Below are 26,239 nucleotides of genomic sequence, written 5' to 3'. Positions count from 1 at the left end.
TTCAAGTCAGTTACTTCTCCCCGAAGGGAGTTTAAATTAATTTGTAAAGCAGTGTTAATACCTTGGATGGCGTCCCAGAGCGTCTCCAACGTAATCACAGCCGGTCTTCCAACACCACGGGTTTCCACAGGGGCAGGTGCACGATCCATAGAAGAAATATTATCCTTTGTTCTTAATTTGGTCGGCGTTGAGGCGCTAACGGGCCCTCCTGGTTCAGACGACAGGGGTTGTATTCCACCAATCACCCCGTCGTTCTGAGCCTCCGTCAGCTGCATACTTGCTCCTGGCCTCGGGGGGGCTGTGCTAGAGGGCAGGCTAAGCGAAACGCCCTCAATGCTATGATCAGCTTCAGATGAGGTTGATCTCGCGGTTGCGGGTATCCGCTCTCCAAGTGTCCGAACTCCAAAATTCTCCAGTACGGTTTGGCGCACAGCGGGACTCAGGGCTTGACTCGAGGAGGTAAGAGTTTTCTCCTTCCCCTTTCTCTTCCCCATGTTGTTCTTACGGGTTTCTGGCGTCTTCCCCGTTAGGAGCTCAAGGAGTCCAAACTCTCACATCGCTTCAGGCGCCATCTTGGATCCGTTTGGCCATATTTTCATCACGGGAGCAAAGTAATGTGCATCCTTTTTCAAAAAAGTGTTCCCTGTTTTGAAAAAGGATGCACTCTTTCCGAAATAGTGCACATTAGTTTCCTGATAGCATTTGCACACACAATGGTGCAGTATCAGGAAAAGTGTGTACCCTAATTTTCATATTTTTTTCTGCTTGTTTTCGAGTTTTAAACAACATGGGATATCTCTAATAAAAACTGTAAGATCCATCTAGTTTGCCAACTCCTAATGCAATACTACTAAAATTATCTAGGACTCCACCATTGGAACATGCTCCCATTTGATATGCACAGGCATCCCGCTTTCTCCCAAATTTTAGAAATATGTTAAGGCACGACTTTTTCTGCTTTCATTGGGATGATATACTAGATTAAGTTCTTGAGGGGTCCTTTTACTAAGCTGCGGGAAAAAGGGCCCTGTGATAGCGGCAGGGGCTGTTTTCCCACACGCCAAGGCTCTTTTTACCACAGCGGGTAAAGAGCTCCTAAAAAATGGCCATGCGGTAAGAGTACTGTTATCGCATGGCCATGAGGGGAGGGGGGGGGGGAGTATTTAGCACCACCCATTGAGGTGGCAGTAAGGACTCCTGCAGTAACTGGACAGCGTGCAGTGATAATTACTGCCAGGTTAGTGCTGTGCTATTAAATAAAAAAATACTTCCCAGCATGACGGAAATGGTGCACACTTGAGTCCGAAATACCGCCAGTGGCTGCGTTGGGCTGGCAGTAGTTCCGAGAAAGCATGTGGTAAGCCCGTATTGGGCTTACTGATGCTTTGTAAAAAGGCCCTTTACTTTCTTGCAGTGTGCTACTGATACACCTAGCCCTTACCCCCTCCTTCCACATCCTTGATCCTTCTATATCCTTTCCCCCTCCCTTGTCATATCTCTGGCTTTTCTTGTATTTTCACCTCAGTATTCTATATAATAATTGTAATTTCTTTTCTGTTTCTAAAAGGATTGTAAACTGCACTGCAGTACAATTTGTGTGATGTGCAGTATATCAAGAAAACATAAATAGATAAATCACTCAATCTCTGTCTTCACCCTTGCTTTTAGCTTTTGGCATCCACCACTTCAATGGGAGGCTGTTCCGTGTAACAAAATTAACAGAGCTCTCGATCAATAACCCAAAACTCCAAAGAACCCTAAATACTAATTGAACCGTTCAAATTTCTTTAAAATGGATTCACAGAAAGGGTAATTCTTCTATAGAAAAGGCGGAAAAGTCTCAAAGCTCAGTTCAGAGCTCAATTGCTCTCACAAATGTGTATGAACCTCCTCATCCGCATAAAAACCTCCTTAGTAAACAGTGCAGAAGAAATATAATCCTTAAATAGCATCAGTTTCAAATATGGCTGATTAATCCTCAAAGTCTTTCATTTAAAGAAAAAACATTGTTTCTGGAGCTTAGAAAAAAGGCACAACTTCAGCCCATGTACGGGATCTATTACACAGAGTCCAAGCTGACAAAGTCCAGCTGATGCCAGCATTTCACTTAAAACAAGCTGCTTCAGGACTAACACAGACCTCATTCAAAATGGCAGTCTTTATTATAAAGCAATACTTCCTAAACATCATCATATGAAAAAGGTTTGAATGGTTCAATTAGCATTTAGGGTTCTTTGGTGTTTTAGGCTGTTCCATGTACCCATAATCCTTTCTGCAAACAAATATTCCCTTATGTTATTTCTTAATCCAGTCACTTTGTGCTAGGCATGCCTTGCTTCTGGTGAATTTCATAATCCTCCTCTGAACTGTGTCTGCTCTGCCTTTAAACGTACTAACCACTGTTCTCTCTGAACTGAGTGGGAGTCCTCTAGTTGCATTGCTGCCAGTAGGTGGTGCTGCTTCAATATTGTGTTTTCTATTGCTAGGGACAGGCAGGTTCCTTGGAGTCCTGCAGAGCTCGGATGTCCCTCACAATTGAGGTGGAGGACTCCCATTCAATTTAGAGGGAACAGTGATGCCAACTCTCTTATCCCTATTGGTAACACCTCTCCTTGTGAGCCATAATATTTTTTTCCACTGCCTGGTCACAGCGTACATCATCAGATAAGATCACCCCAAATGTTATCATCTGATTGGTGCTCATCAGTAGTTTACACTCCATCATGCACTGCTCTCTTAGATTTCTGCAAATGTGCACTGTTCTTCCGTGACCTAAACAAAGCCCCTGAATACTCTCTCAATAAGGCTAAATGTTTCTGTGCTGTGAAAGAATGCTCATATTTTTATATACATTGAGGGCTGGCAATTTTCAGTCTCTTTCACACAGGTAAACTGCAGAAACTGCTTTGAAAATTGGTTTCAATATGTAAAAATGTTTTCTCTGGAAGCGGATGTGTTGTTTACAACATAATTTAATTTTGACTTAGAAATGCTCAAAATCTTACTAGTTTAAAATAGTATCCTGCCCACATTTTAGAAGATTTTTCTTAATTTGATATTGTGAGTTAATATTCCTTATTAAGCTAATCATGTTTTTTTAGATTGTATAAAAAAACAATTAGAGTGGCATTTTAGAAAGGACATCCAACTCAGAATATGGACAAATGGACGCACATTTCACATGTATTTTAGAACAGGATACATTCTGTTCTAAAATACATGTGAGGTGGACATCCATGTACTGGAAATGTCAAGCATAAACATCCATTACAAACTGAAACATCCAAATTATGAAGGGGGTGGGGGGCAAAGGACATGGACATCTGTGTGGCAGCATAGGACCATCCATCTTATAAAATGACCACACAGAAGTCCAGTCAGAGCAGAGGACTGAGAATCAGGGAAAAGTGGGGAAAGTGGACATGACAACATTCTGGCAATCAATGTATGAAAACAAATGGTCATCACAAACCAATTCTATAGAATTCCTTGCAGAATGGGACAAAAGATGCAGTATCATACTAGATGAGATAGCACCCATACAAACCAAAACCTCACATAAATACAACACAATTCCGTGGTTCAACGATGAACTTAAAGAACTAAAAACACAATCCAGAAGACAAGAATGAGCATGGAGAAAAATAAAAAAATGACAAACAGTAAATACATGGAAAGAAACACAAAAGAAATATAAACACAAAATAAGACAAAGCAAAAGGAAACATTATAAAGAACAAATAGGTACTGATTATAGAAATACAAAACTATACAAATTAGTGGACAACCTACTAGGCACCAAAAGGAAACATTATAAAGAACAAATAGGTACTGATTATAGAAATACAAAACTATACAAATTAGTGGACAACCTACTAGGCACCAAAACAGTAACAACATCGAACGTAGACCTCCCACCTGCATATGAACTAGCCAAATACTTTGAAGATCATCAACCTATGCAAAAACCTGCATCAGGAAAACACCAATCTTGAAACCTTCATTAATGAACTAGATCCACACCCAGGGGAATCCCCAGTAAACCAAACCTGGACAAACTTCACCCATCTCACCGTTGAAACAGTGGCTCAGGCAATTAGAAAGTTCTCCTCTACTCACTGCCTACTAGATACCTGCCCCAATTATATTATGAAAACTCCCCCTCACCGCTTCATTTAAGATCTCACAGACCACCTAAATTTCATGTTCCAGGAAGGTCAATTCCCACTGGACAAAGGAAACATTTTACTCACACCCATTCCAAAAGACACCAAGAAAAAAACATCAAAATCACAAACTACAGGTCAGTTACATCTATACCTCTGACAACCAAGATGATGGAAGGCATGGAGGGGCATAATTGAAAGGGGCACCCAAGTTTTCCTGAGGACGTCTTCGCAGGACGTCCCGGCAAAGGGGCGGGGAACCTATATTATCGAAACAAGATGGGCGTGCATATTTCATTTCGATAATATGGTCGGGGACGCCCAAATCTTGACATTTAGTTCGTCCCTAGAGATGGTCGTCCTTAGACTTGGTCGTTTCTGATTTTCGATGATAATGGAAACTAAGGACGCTCATCTCAGAAACAACCAAATGCAAGCCCTTTGGCCATGGGAGGAGCCAGCATTCGTAGTGCTCTGGACCCCCTAACATGCCAGGACGCCAAACGGGCACCCTAGGGGGCACTGCAGTGGACTTCAGAAAAAGCTCCCAGCTACATAGCTCCCTTACCTTGTGTGCTGAGCCCCCCAACCCCCCCCAAAACCCACTACCCACAACTGTACACCACTACCATAGCCCTTAGGGGTGAAGGGGGACACCTAGATAGGGGTACGGGTTTCTGGTGGGTTTTGAAGGGTTTACATTTACCACCACATATGTAACAGGTAGGGGGGGGATGGGCCTGGGTCCGTCTGCCTGAAGTGCACTACACCCACTAAAACTGCTCCAGGGTCCTGCATACTGCTGCCATGCAGTGGCGTCATGAGGGCAGCTGACACCCGGGGCGGGTTGCCGCTGCGCACCCCCCCGGGTGCAGCGCGACGCACCCTCCCCCTTCCGTAGCGCAACCCCCCTCCCGCGAGAACATATCTGGAAGGCGGTGAGTAGCGGGAGGGCCAATCCGCCGAGTGCACGCCGCTGGGGGGTGTTGGCGCCTCGCTGGTTCCTTGCTGTCTCTGCCCCAGAACAGGAAGTAACCTGTTCTGGGACAGAGAGAGCAAGGAACTAGCGAGGTGCCGACACCCCCCAGTGGCGTGCACCCGGGGCGGACCGCCCCACTGCCCCCCCCCTTCCTACGCCACTGCTGCCATGGAGCTGGATATGACATTTGAGGCTGGCATAGAGGCTGGCAAAAAATATTTAAAAACATTTTTTGAGGGTGGGAGGGGGTTAGTGACCGCTGGGGGAGTAAGGGGAGTTTATCCCTGATTCCCTCCGGTGGTAATCTGGTCAGTTTGGGCACCTTTTTGTGCCATGGTTGTAAGAAAAAAAGGACCAGATAAAGTCATCCAAGTGTTTGTCAGGGACGCCCTTTTTTTTCCATTATGGGTCAAGGACGTCCATATGTTAGGCACATCCAAGTCCCGCCTTCGCTACGCCTCTGACACACGTAAAACAGTTGGGGACACCCAAAATCAGCTTTCCATTATACCGATTTGGGCGACCCTGTGAGAAGGACAACCATCTTGCGATTTGTGTTGAAAGATAGGCATCAGTGGCGTACCTAGGGTAGTTGACACCCGGGGCCGGTCATTTTTTAACACCCCCCCCCCCGCCCCCCCAAATCCAGTACTAGGCATGCCGAGAATACAAAACACTCAGGACCTATAGAGCAATTCTACCATACCATAAGCAGTCATTTCTACGAGTCACACAAGGAAAAGGAAAGCATCTTAAACACTACAGTGAGCACTAGAATATCAATTCACCTATTGTAAAATGAAACCAGACAGAATAGTACAGATCGTAGATCCTGCACAGTCAATGCCAACTGAAAGCCATGTCTTTTTCACAAACACAGATACACCCTAATCCACTATAGAATAAGTAATCATAAACTTTCTATTTAGACAAAAATTAAACTGAACCCCCAATGCCAGACTCTGCATACAATGCAACACCACAGAAACAGAAACTGTCCCCTAGTACTGTGCAAAATATAAAGACAGCAGATGTAAATTTGAAAAAAACTAACAAGTACCAATCACCACTTTACAAATTAACAAATACAAATAAAACAAATATAGAAAGTAAAATAATACCATTTTATTGGACTAATACATTTAGCTTTCAGAGGCCAAAACCTCCGTCCTCGGGTCAGTACAGTATAGTGCTGTTACAGTATCCTATCCTGACCTGAGGAAGGGGGTTTTGTTCTCCGAAAGTTAGTCAAAATGTATTAAAATTAGTCCAATAAAAAGATTACCTTATTTACATGTTCTATTATAAACATTTAACATATCTGCAATACTTTATCCTAAAGCAAAAAAAATAAAAAAATATATTTTATTTACAGTTTGTTGTCTCTGGTTTCTGCTTTCCTCATCTTCTTTTCACCGTCTTCCTTCCATCCAGCATCTGTCTTCACTCTCTCTCTCTCTCTCTGCCATCCAGTGTCAGCCCTCTCTGCCGTCCCTTCCATCCACTGCCTGCCCTTTCTCTCTGCCCCTTCAATCCACCATTTGCCCTCCATCTCCCATCCATCCAGGGTCTGCCCTCCCTCTCGCTCCCCCTTCCATCTAGGATCTGTCCCCTCTCTCTCTCTGCCCCTTTTTTCAGCCCCCAGTTCCAGCCCCCTTCTCCCCTCTGAACACCCCCACCCCAGTCCCCTTCTCCCCTCCCCTTCTCCTGTCTGAGACCCCCACCACAGTCCCCTTCTCCCCTCCCCTGTCTGAGACCCCCACCCCAGTCCCCTTCTCCCCTCTGAGATCCCCACCCCAGTCCCCTTCTCCCTCCCCTGTCTGAGATCCCCACCCCAGTCCCCTTCTCCCCTCCCCTTTTCCCCTCTGAACACCCCACCCCAGTCCCCTTCTCCCCTGTCTGAGATCCCCACCCCAGTCCCCTTCTCCCCTCTGAGATCCCCACCCCAGTCCCCTTCTCCCCTCCCCTGTCTGAGATCCCCACCCAGTCCCCTTCTCCACTCCCCTTTTCCCCTCTGAACACCCCCACCCCAGTCCCCTTCTCCCCTGTCTGAGATCCCCACCCCAGTCCCCTTCTCCCCTCCCCTTTTCCCCTCTGAACACCCCCACCCAGTCCCCTTCTCCCCTCCCCTGTCTGAGACCCCCACCCCAGTCCCCTTCTCTCCTCTGAACACCCCCACCCCAATCCCCTTCTCCCCTCTGAGATCCCCACCCCAGTCCCCTTCTCCCCTCCCCTTTTCCCCTCTGAACACCCCCACCCCAGTCCCCTTCTCCCCTCTGAGATCCCCACCCCAGTCCCCTTCTCCCCTCCCCTGTCTGAGACCCCCCCCCCAGTCCCCTTCTCCCCTCTGAACACCCCCACCCGAGTCCCTTTCGCCCCTCTCCTTCCCCACCGACTAAGCAGCGTCGCAGGCAGCGCCTCGTGCCCTGCTTGTAAAAAAAAAAAATCAAATCTCCTTCCTTCTCCTCGTCTTGACGTCTTGACGTCGACTCGGGCCTTCCAATCAAATTGATTGGAAGGCCCGAGTCGACGTCAAGACGAGGAGGAGAAGGAAGGAGGAGATTTGATTTTTTTTTTTACAAGCAGGGCACGAGGCGCTGCCTGCGACGCTGCTTCGCCGGTTTTTTTTTTAACGTGCGGCGCCGCGGGAACGGCCACGGGAGGCGGGGGGAGCGGAGCACCCCCCACCCACTGGCACCCGGGGCGGACCGCCCCCATCGCCACCCCCTTGGTACGCCACTGATAGGCATCCTTCTCTTTTGAAAATAAGCCTGATAGTGACCAAACAATTAGCAGAATACATCACCAAATTCTCCATACTGCATCTCAATCAGGCTTCAGGCTCCACCATAGTACTGAAACAGTGCTAATCACACTCCTGGTCAAATTCAAACAGGAAATTGCAATAGGCAAAAACATCCTCCTACTACAGTTCAACATGTTGCGTGCATTTGACATGGTAGACCACCACATCCTACTAAGAAAACTCAATAAGATAGGAATTGGAGGGAAAAAACTTACATGGATCAAGGGATTCCTGACTACTAGGTCTTATCAAATAAAATCAAATTCAGAAATCTCCCCACCTTGGAAAGTAGAATGTGGAATACCATAGGGATCACCACTCTCCCCTATACTATTCAACCTAATGATTATCCTATTAGCCAGGTCTCTATCCAAACAAGGCCTCAATCCATTCTTATACACGGATGTACAATTTATATCCCTTTCAAAAATGACCCATCAGAAATCACCTGTGAGATCACGAACAGCATGAACACCATGGAATCTTGGGCATCAACTTTTAAGTTGAAACTTAATAGAGAAAAAACACACTGCCTCATTCTCTCATCCCAACACAATACTGAACATTTCACAACCATCAATGCCTTGGACTCATCTGTCCCAATCTCAGAGAACCTGAAAATCCTAGGCATCATCATAGACCTATCACTCGAAAACCAAGCCAAAGCCACTACAAAGAAAATGTTTTACACAATGTGAAACTCAAAAGCATAAAACAATGCTTCCTAAGGGACATATTCTGCAAAATGATCCAAACAATGGTTCTAGCCCATCAGGCTTATTTTCGAAAGTGATCGCCGGCCATTTCCCGACATAAATCGGGGGATGGCCGGCGATCTCTCAAAAGCGGCGAAATCGGTAAAATGGAAAGCGGCTTTTTTGACAGCATCGCAACTTTCCTGTCGCCTCGCCGGTGAAAGTTCAAGGGGGCGTGTCGGCGGCGTAGCAAAAGCAGGACATGGGCGGGCATGGGCGTGGCTAAAAGATGGCCGGCTTTCGCGGATAATGGGGAAAAAAAAGGGGCGTTAATCATTATTTCACCGGGTTTACTTGGTTCTTTTATTTTCACGACCAAGCCTCAAAAAGGTGCCCCAACTCACCAGATGACCACCGGAGGGAATGGGGGATGACCTCCCCATACTCCCCCAGTGGTCACCAACCCCCTCCCACACTAAAAAAATAAAAATAAAAACCTTTTTTGCCAGCCTGTATGCCAGCCTCAAATGTCATACCCAGCTCCCTGACAGCAGTATGCAAGTGCCTGGAGCAGTTTTTAATGGGTGCAGTGCACTTCAGACAGGCAGACCCAGGTCCATCCCCCCCTACCTGTTACACTTGTGGTGCTAAGTGTTGAGCCCTCCAACCCCCCCCCCCCAAAACCCACTGTACCCACATGTAGGTGCCCCCCTTCAGCCATAAGGACTATGGTAGTGGTGTAAAGTTGTGGGGAGTGGGTTTTGGGGGGGACTTGGGGGGCTCAGCACCCAAGGTAAGGGAGCTATGTACCTGAGAGGTATTTGTATATTTTTTAAACATTTTTAGAAGTGCCCCCTAGGGTGCCCGTTTGGTGTCCTGGCATGTCAGGGGGACCAGTGCACTACAAATGCTGGCTCCTCCCACGACGAAATGCCTTGGATTTCGCCAGGTTTGAGATCGCCGGCATTTTTTTCCATTATCGCTGAAATACAAAAACTGCCATCTCAAACCCGGTGAACTCTGGCATTTGGCCGGGCTAAACCTTATTATCGAAAAAAAAGATGGCCGGCCATCTTTTTCAAAAATACGGTTCGGGCCAGCTTTTGCGCCACCGCCAAAATAGATCGCCGGCGACGTTCAATTATGCCCCTCCATGTGAACTACTGCAATGGTATCTACACAGGATGCAAAGATCAAATCTTAAGGAAACTACAAACAGCACAAAACATGGCAGCCAGGCTCATCTATGAAAAAACACGATTTGAAAGCGTGAAACTCCTCCTCCAAAACCTACACTGGTTATTGATCAAGGCACGTATAGCCTTAGAGATCTGTTCTCTGGCACACAGAATAATCTTTGACCTAGTACCAGGCAGACTGGATGGACCGTACAGGTCTTTATCTGCCGTCATTTACTATGTTACTATCCAGCTCATTTTCGAAACAGAAGGGCGCCCATATTCCGACACAAATCGGAAGATGGGCGTCCTTCTCTCAGGGCCGGCCAAATCGGCATAATCAAAAGCCGATTTTGGCTGCCCTCAACTGCTTTCCGTCGCAGGGACAGCCAAAGTTCAAGGGCAGCATACCAAAGGTGAGACGGGGGCGTGCTTAAGAGATGGCCGTCCTTGGCCGATAATGGAAAAAAGAAGGGCGTCCCTGACGAGCATTTGGCCGACTTTACTTGGTCCCTTTTTTTTCACGACCAAGCCTCCAAAAGGTGCCCGAACTGAACAGATGACCACCGGAGGGAATCGGGGATCACCTCCCCTTACTCCCCCAGAGGTCACCAACCCCCTCCCACCCAAAAAAAAAATTAAAACACATTTTGTGCCAGCCTCAAATGTCATACCCAGCTCCATCACAGCACTATGCAGGTCCCTGGAGCAGTTTTTAGAGGGTGCAGTGCACTTCAGACAGGCGGTACCAGGTCCACCCCCCCTACCTGTTACATTTGTGGTGGTAAATGTGAGCCCTCCAAAACCCACCCGAAATCCACTGTACCCACATGTAGGTGCCCCTCTTCATCCCTAAGCTCTATGGTAGTGGTGTAGAGTTGTGAGTAGTGGGTTTTGGGGGGCTCAGCACCCAAGGTAAGGGAGCTATGCAGCTGGGAGGAATTTGTAATGTCCACTGCAGTGCCCCTTCAGGTGCCCGGTTGGTGTCCTGGCATGTGAGGGGAACCAGTGTACTACGAATGCTGGCTCCTCCCATGACCAAATGCCTTGGATTTGGCCGTTTTTGAGATGGCCGTCCTCAGTTTCCATAATAGGCGAAAAACGAGGCTAGCCATCTCTAAGGTTGACCTAAATGTTGAGATTTGGCCGGCCCTGACTGTATTATCGAAACAAAAGATGGACGCCCATCTTGTTTCATAATACAGGATGCCCCGCCCCTTCGCAGCACCGACCTTAAAGATGGGCGCCCCCATTCGATTATGCCCCTCCACATTACACATTTCATAATCGAACTAATTGACTTACCAATTAGGAATACAAATAATTCAGCGAGATCGTACCTAAACCTTCACTTCTCCAGAGGTAAGGGCCTGAAATACAAATCAAAATATGCCTCCAACTTCTCCTTCATACGCACCAAGCTATGGAATGCATTGCCAAAAGACCTGAAACTCATGGACAATTATCTAAACTTCTGAAAAAATAATCACGAAAATGGACAGCAACAATACAAAACTCTTGTCGCTCAACCCACCCCACACACCTACCACATTCTACTACACTACCACAACCAAATCAAATGCTCAGCCATTGGTCTATACAAAGCATAATTATAGTCTTTCCACTCAAACTGTCATGAATCCCCTACAGTATCTCAATAGTCTCATACAAACTGCTAATTTGGACTATGCAGTCTATAACCAATTGTACTATGCACTCTGTAACCAATTACTCTGGAATCTGTAACCATCAGCAATAGGTGGGAAAATCTGGGATACAAAAGCAATAAATATGGAATACACTTAGATTTCAGCATTGATCTCTAAGCACGTTATATAGAATCTGGGGGTAAAGGGGAAAGTTATCAACATGGGCTACAGTTGTCAGGTTATTTTACCACAAGTTGGGTTACTTTAGCTGAAATAGCCCACGCTGATAACTTTCCCCCTAAGGCTCATGACTATGATGTAAAGCAATTATGAATTGAATACGTTTGGGTAATCAACATTCCTTCTAAGGTGGGCATGAGTCCACCACCTGTTTTCCTATTATCAGGAAAAGTACAACAATATTGTGGTTTCAACTACCAGGAGCAGATAAGTTTTGCAGGACTCCCGATGACCATAAGAACATAAGAATAGCCATACTGGGCCAGACCAATAGTCCATCTAGCCCAGTATCCTGCTTCCAACAGCGGCCAATCCAGGTGACAAGTACCTGGCAGAAAGCAATCCTAGGGATAAGTAGTGGCTTTCCCTATGTCTATTTTAATAGCAGATTATGGACTTTTCCTGTAGGAACTTGTCCCAACCTGTTTTAAACCCAGTTACCATAATTACATTTGCTTGGCACTTAAAGAACTTAGTCATAAATAAGTAAAATGAACCACAGGAAGGCATAAATGTGTAATAGATAAAATAACTTACCAGCGTTATCTAAATTATTTGTCAGCTCAGTGATGTTAGTGTTCATAATCAGCATAACTGTAGTTTGTACAAAAGGGTTCCTCAGAATAACCTAGGAAAATAAAACCCGGTAGATTAACAGAAAAATATTGCACTTTATTATACTTTCTACTTTTTCTAAAATTTAGATAATGCTTTACAGAAGCATAAGAAATAGAAATGATACTATAGCCATTATTTTAGCAAGATAGCCTTGCGTAAAGAGCATTTACATATGTATACTGCATATATGTACATACTGTTTTCAGAAAGTTACTTGTGGAGATCCACACCACACAGTGCTTTCAAGACAGCAGGGTTTGGACAGGATTATAATCTACATGTGAATTCTCCCTTTTACAATGGGAATACACACTTATAGGGAAAAAAATTCCACATCAGGGTTTACACCAGCTCAAAAGCATGCATGGGAACTTAAAAAGTTCTCATTTCAGCCAGGGTTTTACACAAGAGATTTAAGGAGTCATCTTCTTTAATCTCAGGTAGTTTATTTTCAGCCTTCAAAATTATTCCATGTTAAAACTGTGGCCTCATTACTTAACTATAGTTTATTGTTAATTGCTATACTGCTATAAGGGGTCCTTTTACCAAGCTGTGGTAAAAAGGGCCCTGCACTAGCAGCAGAGGCCATTTTTGCCGTGCGCTGAGGTCCTTTTTACCACAATGGGTAAAAAGGCCGAAAAAAAAGATGTGGCCATGCGGTAAGATTGCTCTTACTGTGTGGCCATGTGGAGGGAGGGGGAAGCACTTACTGCCACCCACTGAGGTAGTGTGCAGTGCTGACCGATTACTGCCAGGTTAGCGTAGATTTGCTTAGCTCACGCTAATCCCATGCTAGAAAATATTTTTTATTTTCCAGCACAGGATACCTGTGTGGAGACAGAGAGTAGGCGTTCCTACAATCATTGGGTAGTGTGGGCACATTACCACATGCTACCCGATTACCATGGGAATAGCACGGGGGTCCTTACCACCTCCTAAATAGGTGGCAGTAAGGGCTCCTGGTGGTAATGGCCGCATACTAATGAGGAAATTAGTGCATGGCCATTACAAAACAACCCCAAATGCGACCATTTTATTGCCACTCTAAAAGAGGCCGCAGCACATGGGAAACCCACCCACTGACAGCAGCATTGACCACTTTTTAGCACGGCTTAGTAAAAGGACCCCTTAATGTGAAGAAGCCCATTCTATTCACATTTAGCGTGCTGCTAATGGTAGCACAGTTTCGTAAAAGGAACCCTATGTGTTTTGCAGCTGAATAAGAACTAGAATTAAAATTTTATGCTGGACTATAATATCACTGGGTATGAGTACATCCAGATCAATAATGCCAATGTTTATTTGCATTCTTTTGACCTGTGGTCCAATTATTTCTATAAGTATTGACAAACAGATATGCTTTTCAGACTGTCTTTTGAGTTGGTTCACTTGGAATGCTCTCCCATGCTTGGTTTCTAAGTCAGCATGGAGAGCTGAAAAATAACAGAAGCCACGAGGGGAATCTCCTAGCAACTGCAGATGTATTAGGATTCAGTCTGTTTTGGATTAGATTATATTCTGAGGAGGTCATATAGAAAGTCTGCAGTTTAGCAGAACAGTTTGGCTGCTATAACCATAGACAAGAATATAATATTACGATAGGGAAATCTTGCTGCCATAGTTTAAGAAATACTGAAGTATGTTGAAAAACAGTCCTGTTCTATCTCAAACAATATTAAAAAGTAACTTAGGCAGTTTAATTTATATTTTCTCTTCCTGTGACAGGAGGCTTTCTTAGCCAGCGAATCATTCTATGTGAGTAACATAAATTGAAATGTTAATGCTGTTGACGGTTATTTGATAAGTAGGGTAGAATGTAAACTTTAAAATTAAATGTTGGAAGACATTATAACCCTCAATAAGGATAACTAACAGAGGCGGAAAAGACTTCAGATGCTCGGTACTTTATGCAAATTAATTGCAAAGAGTATGCAATATCAATAGTTATTTTTCAAAAAACCTCTCATTCCTTTTAATAAATTGTAATATAATCTCAAACTTTTTGAAAATTTGTCTTTTTTATAAATGTATCCTTTTTGATTAACAAAATTAATTGTTACTCATTGAAATTATGCAGCAGTACTACGCTACCACACATTTAGCAGCTGAATGTAACCAATTAATAGCTTGAACCGGCTTAACACACTTAACGAGGCCACTCTGTTTCACTACTGATAGCTTCTTCAACAGCTGTCTGTCCGTTGCCTCATACTTCATAAAGCAATTATGTACTTGGTGCTAAAGCTAGTGCTTTCCCCTTCCATCACTGAATGCATAATTGCTTTATAAAGTAAGAGGTAACGGACTGGAAGCTCATTAGCGAAACAGAGTGGCCCCATTAACCCTTGGATTCTATGTAGCATGCCTAGCATTCTGCACCAAAATCCAAGCGTACTCTATTTTATTTATTTATTTGTTGCATTTGTACCCCACATTTTCCCACCTATTTGCAGGCTCAATGTGGCTTACATAGCACCATGAGGCGTAAGCCGCCTGCGGTGATGAAACAAATACAGAGTGATGTGGTAGAGAATGAGATCAACAATGTGCGTAACTTAATTGACTGAACAATCTAGCCAGCATTATTAACAGCAATTAACAAGCAATAATGACCACTAATTGTCAATATTTTGAATGTATACGCTTAACTTGCTAAGCGTATTCTGTAATGCACTGCACCTAAATTTTAATGCGTGCAAGCAAATAGGGGCATGGTTATATGCAGGGAAATGGATGTTTTGTAGGCATTCCAAAATTGACATGATATAGAATAATGTCCTCTGTGCCTAAATCTACATGCTGGAATTTATGCCACATTTTCATTGGTGTAAATGGAGGTGCATAGTTTTAGGCAATAGGATATCAACTACGTGTATTCTATATGCTGCACCTAAATCTAGATGCCGCTTAGGCGGCAATGTTTTCTATGCTGATTTTTAGACACCATATATAGAATCTGGCCCTAAGCATGCTAAGCCGGATCAAGCTAAATTGCCATTTATTTAGCTGCTAAATGTGTGGTAGCGTAGTACTATGGCATAGTTTCAATGAGTAGCAATCACTTTTTTAAACAAAAAAGAATAAATTTATAAAAAAAGAAACATTTTCAAAAAGTTTGAGATTATATTACAATTTATTAAAAGGAATGAGGTTTATTTATTTATCTTATTTATAGTACATTTCTACCCCACATTTTCCCACGCATGCAGGCCAATGTGGCTCACATAGGATTAAGTAAAATAACAATACAGTAAGAGAAATTGTAAGAGACAAAATTAGGCAAGGAAGGGGAAGGGGGCATAACAGTATCAGGGATAAGTAAGTGGGACTATTAATCGGTAAGAGTGTAAGGGGAGTAGGCCAATCCAAATAGGTGAGTTTTCAGCAGCCTCTTGAACAGTTGATGATCCATTTGTAGTTTTAGATATTTCTGCAAAACATTCCAGTTCTTGGCACAGGAGTATTGGAAAGACGAACTGAAGATCTTCTTGTATTTGATGCCTCTACAATTTGGGAAGTGCAGGTTGAGATACGAGCGCGAAGTGGCTACTGCGTTTCTGGGTGGGAGGTCGATAAGGCGAAGCATATATTCCGGAGCTTGCCCATAAATGATTTTATGAGTTAGTGAGCAAATTTTGAAAGAGATACGTTCCCTCACGGGTAACCAGTGGAGAAGGAAACGCAGAGGTTGAGCATGCTCAAAACGTGATTTTCCCAGGATTAGTCTCGCCACAGTGTTTTGTGCAGTCTGGAATTTTTTAATAACTAATGATGTTGCATACACTTTGCCATTAATTTGCATAAAGTACTGAGCATCTGACGTCTTTTCCTCCTCTGTTAGTTATCATTATTGAGGGTTGGAATGTCTTCCAACATGAAATAATAAAGTAAACTACCGTATTTTTCGGACTATAAGACGCACCGGACCATAAGACGCACCTAGGTTTTAGAGGAGGGAAATAGGAAAATTTTTTTTTTCCTTTTTCCCAACTCTAAAACCTAGGTGCTCCGGTGCGTCTTGTCCGAATCCCGCCCTCCCCCCGGCCCTGTCACCACTTCTTCCTACTCACGCGATCTTCCCTGGTGGTCTAGTGACGTCGGGGCAGGAAAGTGCCCCCTCTTTCCTGCCCAGCGTGCTGCTCTCCATCCTCCTGTATGCAGCCTGACGGTCTCAGCGAGATTCAAAATGGCCGCTGAAAATTGAAGTCTCGGCGGCCATTTTGAATCTCGCCGAGACCGTCAGGCTGCATACAGGAGGATGGAGAGCAGCGCGCTGGGCAGGAAAGAGGGGGCTCTTTCCTGCCCCGACGTCACTAGACCACCAGGGAAGATCGCGTGAGTAGGAAGAAGTCTACCTTCGGACTATAAGACGCACCCCCCATTTTCCTCCCAAATTTGGGGGGAAAAAAGTGCGTCTTATAGTCCGAAAAATACGGTAACTGTTAGATAGTGTGGTACTTTTCAAAGATTTACGGGCCCTTTTACAAAGGCGCAGTAGGGCTACTGCACAGGTAGCCTGCGGCTAAACAGCACTACTGTGTGGTGCACATCAGCACCCTGCATTAGTTCCGCATTTGCCTTGTGGCGTTTCCCATGCTAGAAAATATTTTTCTATTTTCTAACACATGTAACTTAATTGGCTTAACAAGCCAATCAGCGTTGTTAATATCACTTAACAAGCAAAAACAAGCACTAATTGGCAATGATTAGAATTTATACGCACAAATCCCTAAGAATATTTTGTAACACAGTGTGCCTAAATTGTAATGCTGGTAGGCAAAAAGGGGTGTGGTTACAGGTGGGGAAATGGGCACTTCATGGGCATTCCAAAATATATGCGCGTTGTTATAGAATATGACCCAGTGTGCGTAAATCTACACACAGAGATTTATGCCAGGTTTTCATTGGTGTAAATGGCATGAACATTTACACCAACTCAATGGCTGGCATTAATGCTTATGCTTACCTGTAGTCATTATCCTGGGGATTCTATATATGGCGCCTAGGCTTGCACGCTGAAATCCAGGTGCATTCTAAAACTAGATGCATAATTTAATTGGCTCAACAAGCCAATCAGCATTTTAACAGCACTTAACAAACAATAATGAGAACTAATTGACAATAACTGCAAGTTATGCACACAACTTGGTAAGCACATTTTATAATGAACTGCACCTAAATGATGAAGTGCACAGTTCAAAATATATACGTGCAGTTCAAAAGGGGCATGTTTATGGACATTTCACGGGTGTTCCAAAATTCACACGTGTAGTTATGGAATACAGCCCAGTCTGCCTAAATCTACACGCTGGGATTTTCATTGGTGTAAATGGCCATGTGTAGATTTGGGCGTGATGATATCAACTAAGCGTATTCTATATACCGTGTATAAATCTTATAGAATACGCTTATGCAAAACTGAGCTCCGTGTGGATTTTGTAGGCACCATATATAGAATCTGGCCCTAGGTGTGTAATTTCTAGTATTCCATAACTTGCATGCAACGCCCATGCCCCTCACAGGTCTACACTCTCTAGAAGTTGTGTGCTTTTGAATCTGAGTGCGTGACTTGAAGAATACCGACTAAATTGTGCCAAATAGCACCAATTAAGGTCAATTACAGCCTAGTATTGCTCATTTACATCAGTTATTGGCTTATTAAAGTTATAACTTGCACGCAAATTTACGTTTGTCACAAATTTGAGAGTGCAACTTTTTAGAATTAGGGTGATAGGGGGATAAGCCCTGATACTGGCATTTAATTTAATATAGTGACTGTGCTGGTTGAAAACTGCCCCCCTAAAAGGTTTGTCTGGGGAAACACATTAACAAAATACTTGTAGGATTATGATCTATTGGAATCAGAAATACACAGAGAGACAGAATTGCATTTTCATGCAATAAGTAAAAGGAACAAACTGGAAGATGAACATTAGCAACCTGTGCATCCTTCAGAATGGGAGCAAATATGTTAAGAAGAGAATCATCAAGAATCATATTCGAAATTCTTCTCATGTCTTCTTTCATCTTCTTTATATCGGCCAACATTGTAACAGACTAAAAGGAAAAAATTCAGTTAATGCCCATCTATATTTTTACATTTCAGTACTAAATTAAATTATGTCTATGCACAATGTAAAATAACACCCTAGTTCTTTCCAATTTAACTAATTAACTACAGCAGCAAACAACTGTAAAGGGTAATTTCATGAGAAACAAAAGTAGTAGACAATGATACACTACTCAGGAATCCATAAGGTGTGTGTTTTGGGTACGTGCAAATCCATTTTTCAGTGCGCCTGTAAAAAAGGCCTTTTAAAAATTTTTGCCAAATATGGGCACGTGGGTCTGAGACCTTACCGCCACCCACTGATTTAGCGGTAAGGTCTCACATGTTAACCGGCTGATAATCGTCTATGCACGTATAATGATGATTACCTCCCATCAGGGGAGTAGCCAGACCTCAGCGGGAGGGGGGGTCCAGAGCCCGAGGTAGGGGGGGGGCTGATGTCCTGCGCTGTGCACGTCTTGTATATAGCCCCATGCAGGACGTGAATGCAGGACGTAAGGCATCAGAAACAGATCATCACACAGTGAAGACACCAGAGTCGACAATACAGGAACGTAAGACCTTTGAAGTCAAAATGATTAAATATTTTGACACCCACCAGACAGGACTTAACAAAGATCTGGGTTTTCGAGCCCATTACAAAGCATAAAATTGTATTGCCTTGTAAATTGTAGTGCTCTCCTGTCTCCCTCTCACCTATCCACCCCCCCCCCCCCCATTCTGTTAGACTGTCACTGAAATGCTTTGATGTTTCGCTCATATATACTGTCATCTACTAACATTTGCTTATTTCCGATCTGACGAAGAAGGGCAACCTTCGAAAGCTAATCAAGAAATGTATTAAGGTATGTCCAATAAAAAAGGTATTGTCTTATTTTCTTTTCCATGTTTTGTTTTATTTCTATTGATTACCTTTAAAAGTGGACTAATACGGCTACCACACCTCTATACTCAAGATGGAATTTTAATCTGAAATCAATTTGATATTTCTATTTTACTTTAAAAAATTAAACTATGTACTCTTAATCATTGTCGGCCTGGGGACTAATATCTGACATGAATCATGTTTCACATCAAGCTGTGTCAAGAAATGTCCCCTTTACAAAATAAGTCATGCCAAAAAAAAGTTACAAATGGAAGTATCAAATTGATTTCAGATTAAAATTCAAAACAGTTCACAATTTGATCTCATACGATCACAGAGTGTAAATCGTAAATCTCAGTGAAAGGAGTTAAGATCATGAATTACACACACACACAAACATCACACACACATCACACACACACACACACACACACACACATATATATATATATATATATATATATATATATATATATATATATATATATATATATATATATATATATGAAAGTGATTGATGAAAATTTATTTTCTAAAGCAAAATAAACACATAGGCTCATCCAATGCAGGGCTTAATTTGTAGACACAAAGGAAGTGGAACTGTGGAGAAGGAAGTTGAACTGAGGATGGGGGCAGGTGGGCCAGGTGTAGGGGCAACTGAAAAAGGGATGCATTAGGGAGTAGAGGAACACCATCTCCTCTTCCCTTCCCTGCAGACGCCTGGAAGGGAGGGGCTGGAGCAAAACAACTCAATTACTCTGGAGTCTGAAAAGAAGTGGTGGAACTGATCCAGGCTGTTCCCCCAGAAATTAAGCTATGATCCAATAACTACTACTACTTATCATTTCTATAGCACTACTAGACATATGCAGCACTGTACAATGACCCTCTGTAAATTCTTTTGCACAAATTTAACATGCTCCAAAGAAGATGTAAATGTGTTCATGTACTCTACGTATATGCATTCACGTATCATACAATATGCATGTCCTTCCAACCTAGGTGCCTTATTAGAAAATGTTGCACTAATCCTTCAAGGACAGCTTACAACTGAGCTTAGGAGATAGAAAACATCAAAAAATCAGAGAGATAACCAGTGAGTGCACAACTATTAAAAAAAAAACTTTAGCTTCCACAGAAGGGCACATAGACTTCACTAGAAGCAAGTTAACAAAATATTTCCTGGTGACAAAAGCAACATGTGGCCTTAATGTTACAGAAGAGTCCAACTCCACATACACATTTTTGACTTCACAGAGAAGGGAATCATTGGTGCCACAGAAAAAGCCATAGGATCCACATTCCCAACCTCGAAGGTCTAAGGGATCCTTTTACTAAGGTGTGCTGAAAAATGGCCTGCGCTGTGGTAGGCATGTGTATTGGACATGTGCAGGTCCATTTTTCAGTGCGCCTGTAAAAAAAGGTCTCTTCTTTTTGGCTGAAAATGGACGTGCAGCAAAATTAAAATTGGCGCACGTCCATTTTGAGCCTGAGACCTTAACGTCACCCATTGACTTAGCGGTAAAGTCTCACACGTTAACCGGGCTGTAATCAGTGCGTGTACACTGCCAATTACTGCCCGGTTAGTGCCATTTGGTAGAAAATAAAAAAATATTTTTGGTCGCGTGTAAAAAATGGAATTACCACCCAGGGTGGGCTATGTCGGAATCATTTTGCAGTTTAGTAAACATAGGGATTAGTATGGACACTGTTGGAATATGGTCATTCTTTTTGGGATGATGTGTTGAGTGTCAATGATATATAGATGTCTGGCCAAATACAGTATGTTAATCATCTTATGAAAAGACCTTCAGCTAGTCTTTTGAAATGGTGATGAGCTTTATGAAAGAACTAAAAAGATAGATCCAGGCCACAATAGACCAGCTCAGTTAGGTTGGTCTTATGCCCAGATGCAACAGGAATAAAAACTATGACACTCAGCTTTTCTACCCAGAACTGCATAGTTGCCCTGTTTATAAAGGTAACATTGCAACTGAACTAGATTAGTGCCTTTCTTTTCATTAAATTATGTCCCAATACCTAGAGCTAGTAACTTATAAGTATAATCATTAGAGGCCAACCGAATTTCAGTTTTGGTTTTGGATTCGGCACCAAAAATGGCTCGAAATCTGGGTTCAAGTTTTGGTTGAAAATGCCAGTGCAGAGCGGACCATGGGTGGAACAGAAGTAGGACTCCTGTTTATGTGCATAACTTACAGAATACTGTATACCTACAAACTTACACAATACTGTAAGTTATGTGTGTTCCTGCAGTTCTTGGGGATTTTCACTTACATCAGCTCTCTGGCTGGCCTAAGTGATTGGACCTACATTGTAGACACACGATACCCAGTTACTCTAGTAGTTCATAAAGACACCCTGTTATAGAATCACCCTCAAACTGACCAAGAGTATTGTGCTTCGTAAAGAAAAGTTATAAATGCCTGCACATAGTTTTTCTGTTGTAATTTTCAAAGCAGAAATACCTATATGCTTTCAGTTTGAAAATTCACGAAAGCCTGTTTCTAGAAATGTTTCTGCCTCTGTCTGGGTAAAGTTATGTATGATGCTACACAAAGTAGGGGGTGACTCATGACTCTCAAGATGGGTGTAATAGATGAACAGTCTTTATTAAGGTGAGTGGTGGAGGTGCCCAGAGCTCCCACCAGCTGCCTTCCAGGTGCTGAGGAGGACTTGCAGCCCATCTGCATACCCTCACAGCCATTTCCGGGGTGACTACCAGGTCCACCCCGATCCTCCCAGGGCCTTTGCTCCAGGTGCCATGCGCTAAAGCATTTTCTCTATACACATTGTATTTTCTCCCAGTTACTTCTTATGGCTCCAGTACACTTTCTCTTCTTGGTACTGTCCCTTCCCAATCACTTTCTCCATTTAAAACCACTGTATACTGCAGGAATGCATTGTCCACCTTCTGGTTTCAACATCTCACCATCTCTTTTGTCTTCTCCCCTCTTCTCAGCTCTCAACCTTCAACATTTCCTTCCTTCCATTCAACCATCTCCATTCTCTCTGAGTACATCTCGCCTTTGTTGCTGTTGTCATGCCTCTCCTACTCTTCTCTGTACTCTCCTGCTCCTTCTCCTGCTCTCCGCTGGGGATATCAATCCCAATCCTGGTCCTCCACATCAGCTCTCATCCTATTTGTACAGGCCATACTGTGATGTCTCCAATCAAATGTTTGTTCCTCTCCTCCCCCCTTCTTTCCTGCCCTCTTCATTCAACTGAAATAGCGCTTGCTAAAGTCTCCAGTGATCTGTTCCTGGCCAGATCCAAAGGTATCTATTCTATCCTCATCCTCTATCTGCTGCTTTTAACACTGTTGATCACTGCTTACTCCTTGATACGCTGTCCTCACTTGGATTTCAGGGCTCTGTTCTTTCCTGGTTTTCTTCTCTCCCATCATACTTTTAGTGTATACTCTGGTGGATCCTCCTCCTTTTCTATACCACTATCAGTTGGTGTAACTCAGGGATCTGTCCTGGGACCTCTTCTTTTCTCCATCTATACCTCTTCCCTTGGTACTCTGATCTCATCCCATGGTTTTCAGTATCAACTTTATGCTGATGACTCCCAGATGTACCTCTCCACACCAGAAATCTCAGCAGGAATCCAGGCCAAAGTATCAGCCTGCCTGTCTGACATTGCTTCCTGGATGTCTCACTGCCATCTGAAACTAAGCATGACCAAGACTGAGCTTCTGACTTCTAAAACATATCATTTCTTTCTCTATAATATCACCAAAATTTGTCCTTTCCTTTCTGAGCACCATATGCCTGGAATAGACTTCCTGAGCCGGTACTTCAAGCTCCATCTCTGGCTGTCTTCAAATCTAAGCTAAAAGCCTACCTTTTTGATGCTGCTTTTAACTCCTAACCCTTATTCACGTGTTCAGAACCCTTATTTTATCATCCTCACCTTAATAGTCCCTTATCTCTTGTTTGGCCTGTTTGTCTGTCCTAATTAGATTGTAAGCTCTGTCGAGCAGGGACTGTCTCTTCATGTTCAAGTGTACAGCGCTGCGTACGTATAGTAGCGCTATAGAAATGATAAGTAGTAGTAGTAGCACACTACCAGAACCCCTATCCACATTCTTATCACCTCTCGCTTAGACCATTGCAACTTGCTTCTCACTAAACCATCTCTCTCCCCTTCAATCTGCTCAAAATTCTGCTGAACGACTTAAATTCCACCAATGTTGCTATGCTCATATTACCCCCTCCTCAAGTCACTTCATTGGCTCCCTATCCATTTCTGCATACAGTACAAACTCCTCTTATTGACTTACAAGTGCATTCACTCTGCAGCTCCTCAGTACCTCTCCACTCTTATCTCTCCCTGCACTCCTCCCTGGGAACTCCATTCACTGGGTAAATCTCTCTTATCTGCACCCTTCTCCTCCACCGCTAACTCCAGACAACATTCATTTTATCTTTCTGCACCATATGCCTGGAATAGACTTCCTGTCAAGCTCCATCTCTGGCTGTCTTCAAATCTAGGCTAAAAGCCCACCTTTTTGATGCTGCCTTTAACTCCTAACCCTTACTCACTTATTATCATTCCCAGCTTAGTAATTCCCTTATCCATTATTTGTCCTGTTTGTCTGTCCTAATTCAGATTTCAAGCTTTGTCGAGCAGGGACTGTTTCTTCATGTTCAAGTGTACAGTGCTGCGTATGTCTAGTAGCGCTATAGAAATGATAAGTAGTATCTGAGTATGGTACCTTATGTAACGTGTGTGTAAGTGTATATATAGCAAAAGGATACTGCCAGCGGAGGGAAGTTCCATCAAAGAGTAGCGACTTTACAAAACAATGCCTGAGGTAGGCGGCAGGTCCGCCGAAACATCTACTACTACTACTCCCATCAAGAGAGTCGTGAGTTACTCTCTACTTTGTGTTGCATCTTGTGTTCTTCATAGAGGTTTTATCCTTTTTTCCTTGTGGATAAAGTTATGTATATACAGATGTACATGTGGGCATTTTACAAAAGTCTTCATCTATGGGTAAAGCACTACTTTATTTCAGAACTGGTTTGGAAAATTACGCTCATTTCCTTTATAAAAGCAAGGCACAACATGATTGAAGCTTGTGAGAATAATGAGAATAAAAAATTTTTTGTTTGTAATCATTGGCAGTACAGGAAATAGTTACTTAGAGGAATGTTCCTAGCCATCTGCTGGAGGCATTCCAAATCAGTCTGGATTTTAGAATATCTATAAAGAATATGGTGAAGTAGATATGCATGCAGTGGATCATCAATGTATGCACTTGATCTCATACATTTTCACTATGGCAATCTTGAAAACCTGAGAGGATATGTGGCCCTCCAGGAAAGGGATGGGAAAAACGGACTACACTTCACTCATAGGTGGCATCTTCACATCATATTGGTGTTTACATACTTTCTGGGCAGCTCATTGAAATCAAAAGTTCCTATGTCATTTCTGACTCTCTTTGGCTTTATCTAGATAGCATGTACAGTACAGGAATGTTCATTTGGTTCATTAACATGGTTTAAAAATGTAATGCATGCAAAACGTTTTATTTAAAGTGTGTACCTAAGAATTAGCACAAGTAAGATTGATTAACGCATTACAAAAATGCTCAGTATTATTAGCTCTTTAATACACCATGGATTTTATATGGAATCTGATTCGCTTGCAGGAGAAGTGTATTTATATGAGAGTGTTCCTATGTGAACATACAATACAATTATAATTTGGACTTACATATTCAGCCAAACAGCAAACGAGTATATTCTACCATTCATTTATAAGATAACAAGATGATAGGCTTTGTTGTTTTTTTACTTCACCTTGTTCATGATTTCTTCTGTCCCTGGGGTATGAGGCGTATAAAGAATCTTTCCGAGTAGCACTGGCTTTAAACTCCCCCATGCGATAGCTCCATTGGTTGAGCTAATCAGACTCCAGAAAAATCTTTGGCAGTGAGATGCTGCAAGAAAACAGAACACATGATCCTTGAGCAAACATATTTGGAGCAATATTCAGCTGGTGGCAGTCAGCATTTGGTGAAATGCTAGCCATGGCTAGCTGAATTAGACCTGCATCTTCAGTGCTGCCCCCTATCCAGGTACTGGCACTCCACGTGTGGAGCCTAACAGGGAGTTACCTCGGTATAGTGGATATAGCAGAATTTGAAAAGGTACAGAGAAGGGCGAAAAAAATGATAAAGGGGATGGGATGACTTCCCTATTAGGAAAGGCTAAAGCGGCTAGGGCTCTTCAGCTTGGTGAAGAGACAGGTGAGGGGAGATATGATAAAGGTCTATAAAATACTGAGTGGAGTGGAATGGGTAAATGTGAATTGGTTGTTTACTGTTTCCAAAAATACTAGGACTAGGGGGTACGCAATGAAGTACTAAGTAGTACATTTAAAACAAATCAGAGAAAATATTCCTTCAATCAATTAGTAATTAAACTCTGGAATTTGTTACCAGAGAATAAGATAAAAGCAATTAGCTTAGCAGAGTTTTAAAAAAGGTTTGACTACTTGCCTAAAAGAAAAGTCCATTTGTTAGGATGGACTTGGGAAAATCTAATGCCTATTCCTAGGATAAGCTTATCTACTCCTGGCCAGGTCAGCATGATTTAACCAAGCGGAAGGTTAAACCTCATTGAATACTGACCTTTTGAAAATTTTGTGCTGTGCTATATGTTAAACCAATTACATTTTTTAGGTATGAAACTGTAGAAAGAAATTCCACATGCCTGTAAGATGAATTTAATGATTGCAAATTACTACTACTACTACTACTATTTAGCATTTCTATAGCGCTACAAAGCATACGCAGCGCTGCACAAACATAGAAGAAAGACAGTCCCTGCTCAAAGAGCTTACAATCTAATAACTGACTAATAACTGAGGGCCATTTATCCACAAACTGGATATGACATCATTGAACTTGCAGCGGGATGCTATGGTGGACCTTTCC

The 26,239-nt window shown here is 42.9% G+C and overlaps 1 protein-coding gene across 1 annotated transcript in view; it reads right to left on the bottom strand.

The window, feature by feature from the left end:
* The window catches only part of ABCA12 (ATP binding cassette subfamily A member 12), a 542,556-nt gene that overhangs the window by 197,052 nt on the left and 319,265 nt on the right, over positions 1–26,239 (bottom strand). Inside the window, 3 exon segments of the mRNA XM_030210844.1 lie at positions 12,251–12,341; positions 18,272–18,388; positions 25,101–25,240. Of these exon segments, the coding sequence (XP_030066704.1) occupies positions 12,251–12,341; positions 18,272–18,388; positions 25,101–25,240 (348 nt within the window).

This window comes from Microcaecilia unicolor, chromosome 7, assembly GCF_901765095.1.
Source record: "Microcaecilia unicolor chromosome 7, aMicUni1.1, whole genome shotgun sequence".
Taxonomy (NCBI): Eukaryota; Metazoa; Chordata; class Amphibia; order Gymnophiona; family Siphonopidae; genus Microcaecilia; species Microcaecilia unicolor.
The sequence above is the reverse complement of the archived record's forward strand: the minus strand, read 5'-3'. Positions and strand labels throughout refer to the sequence as shown.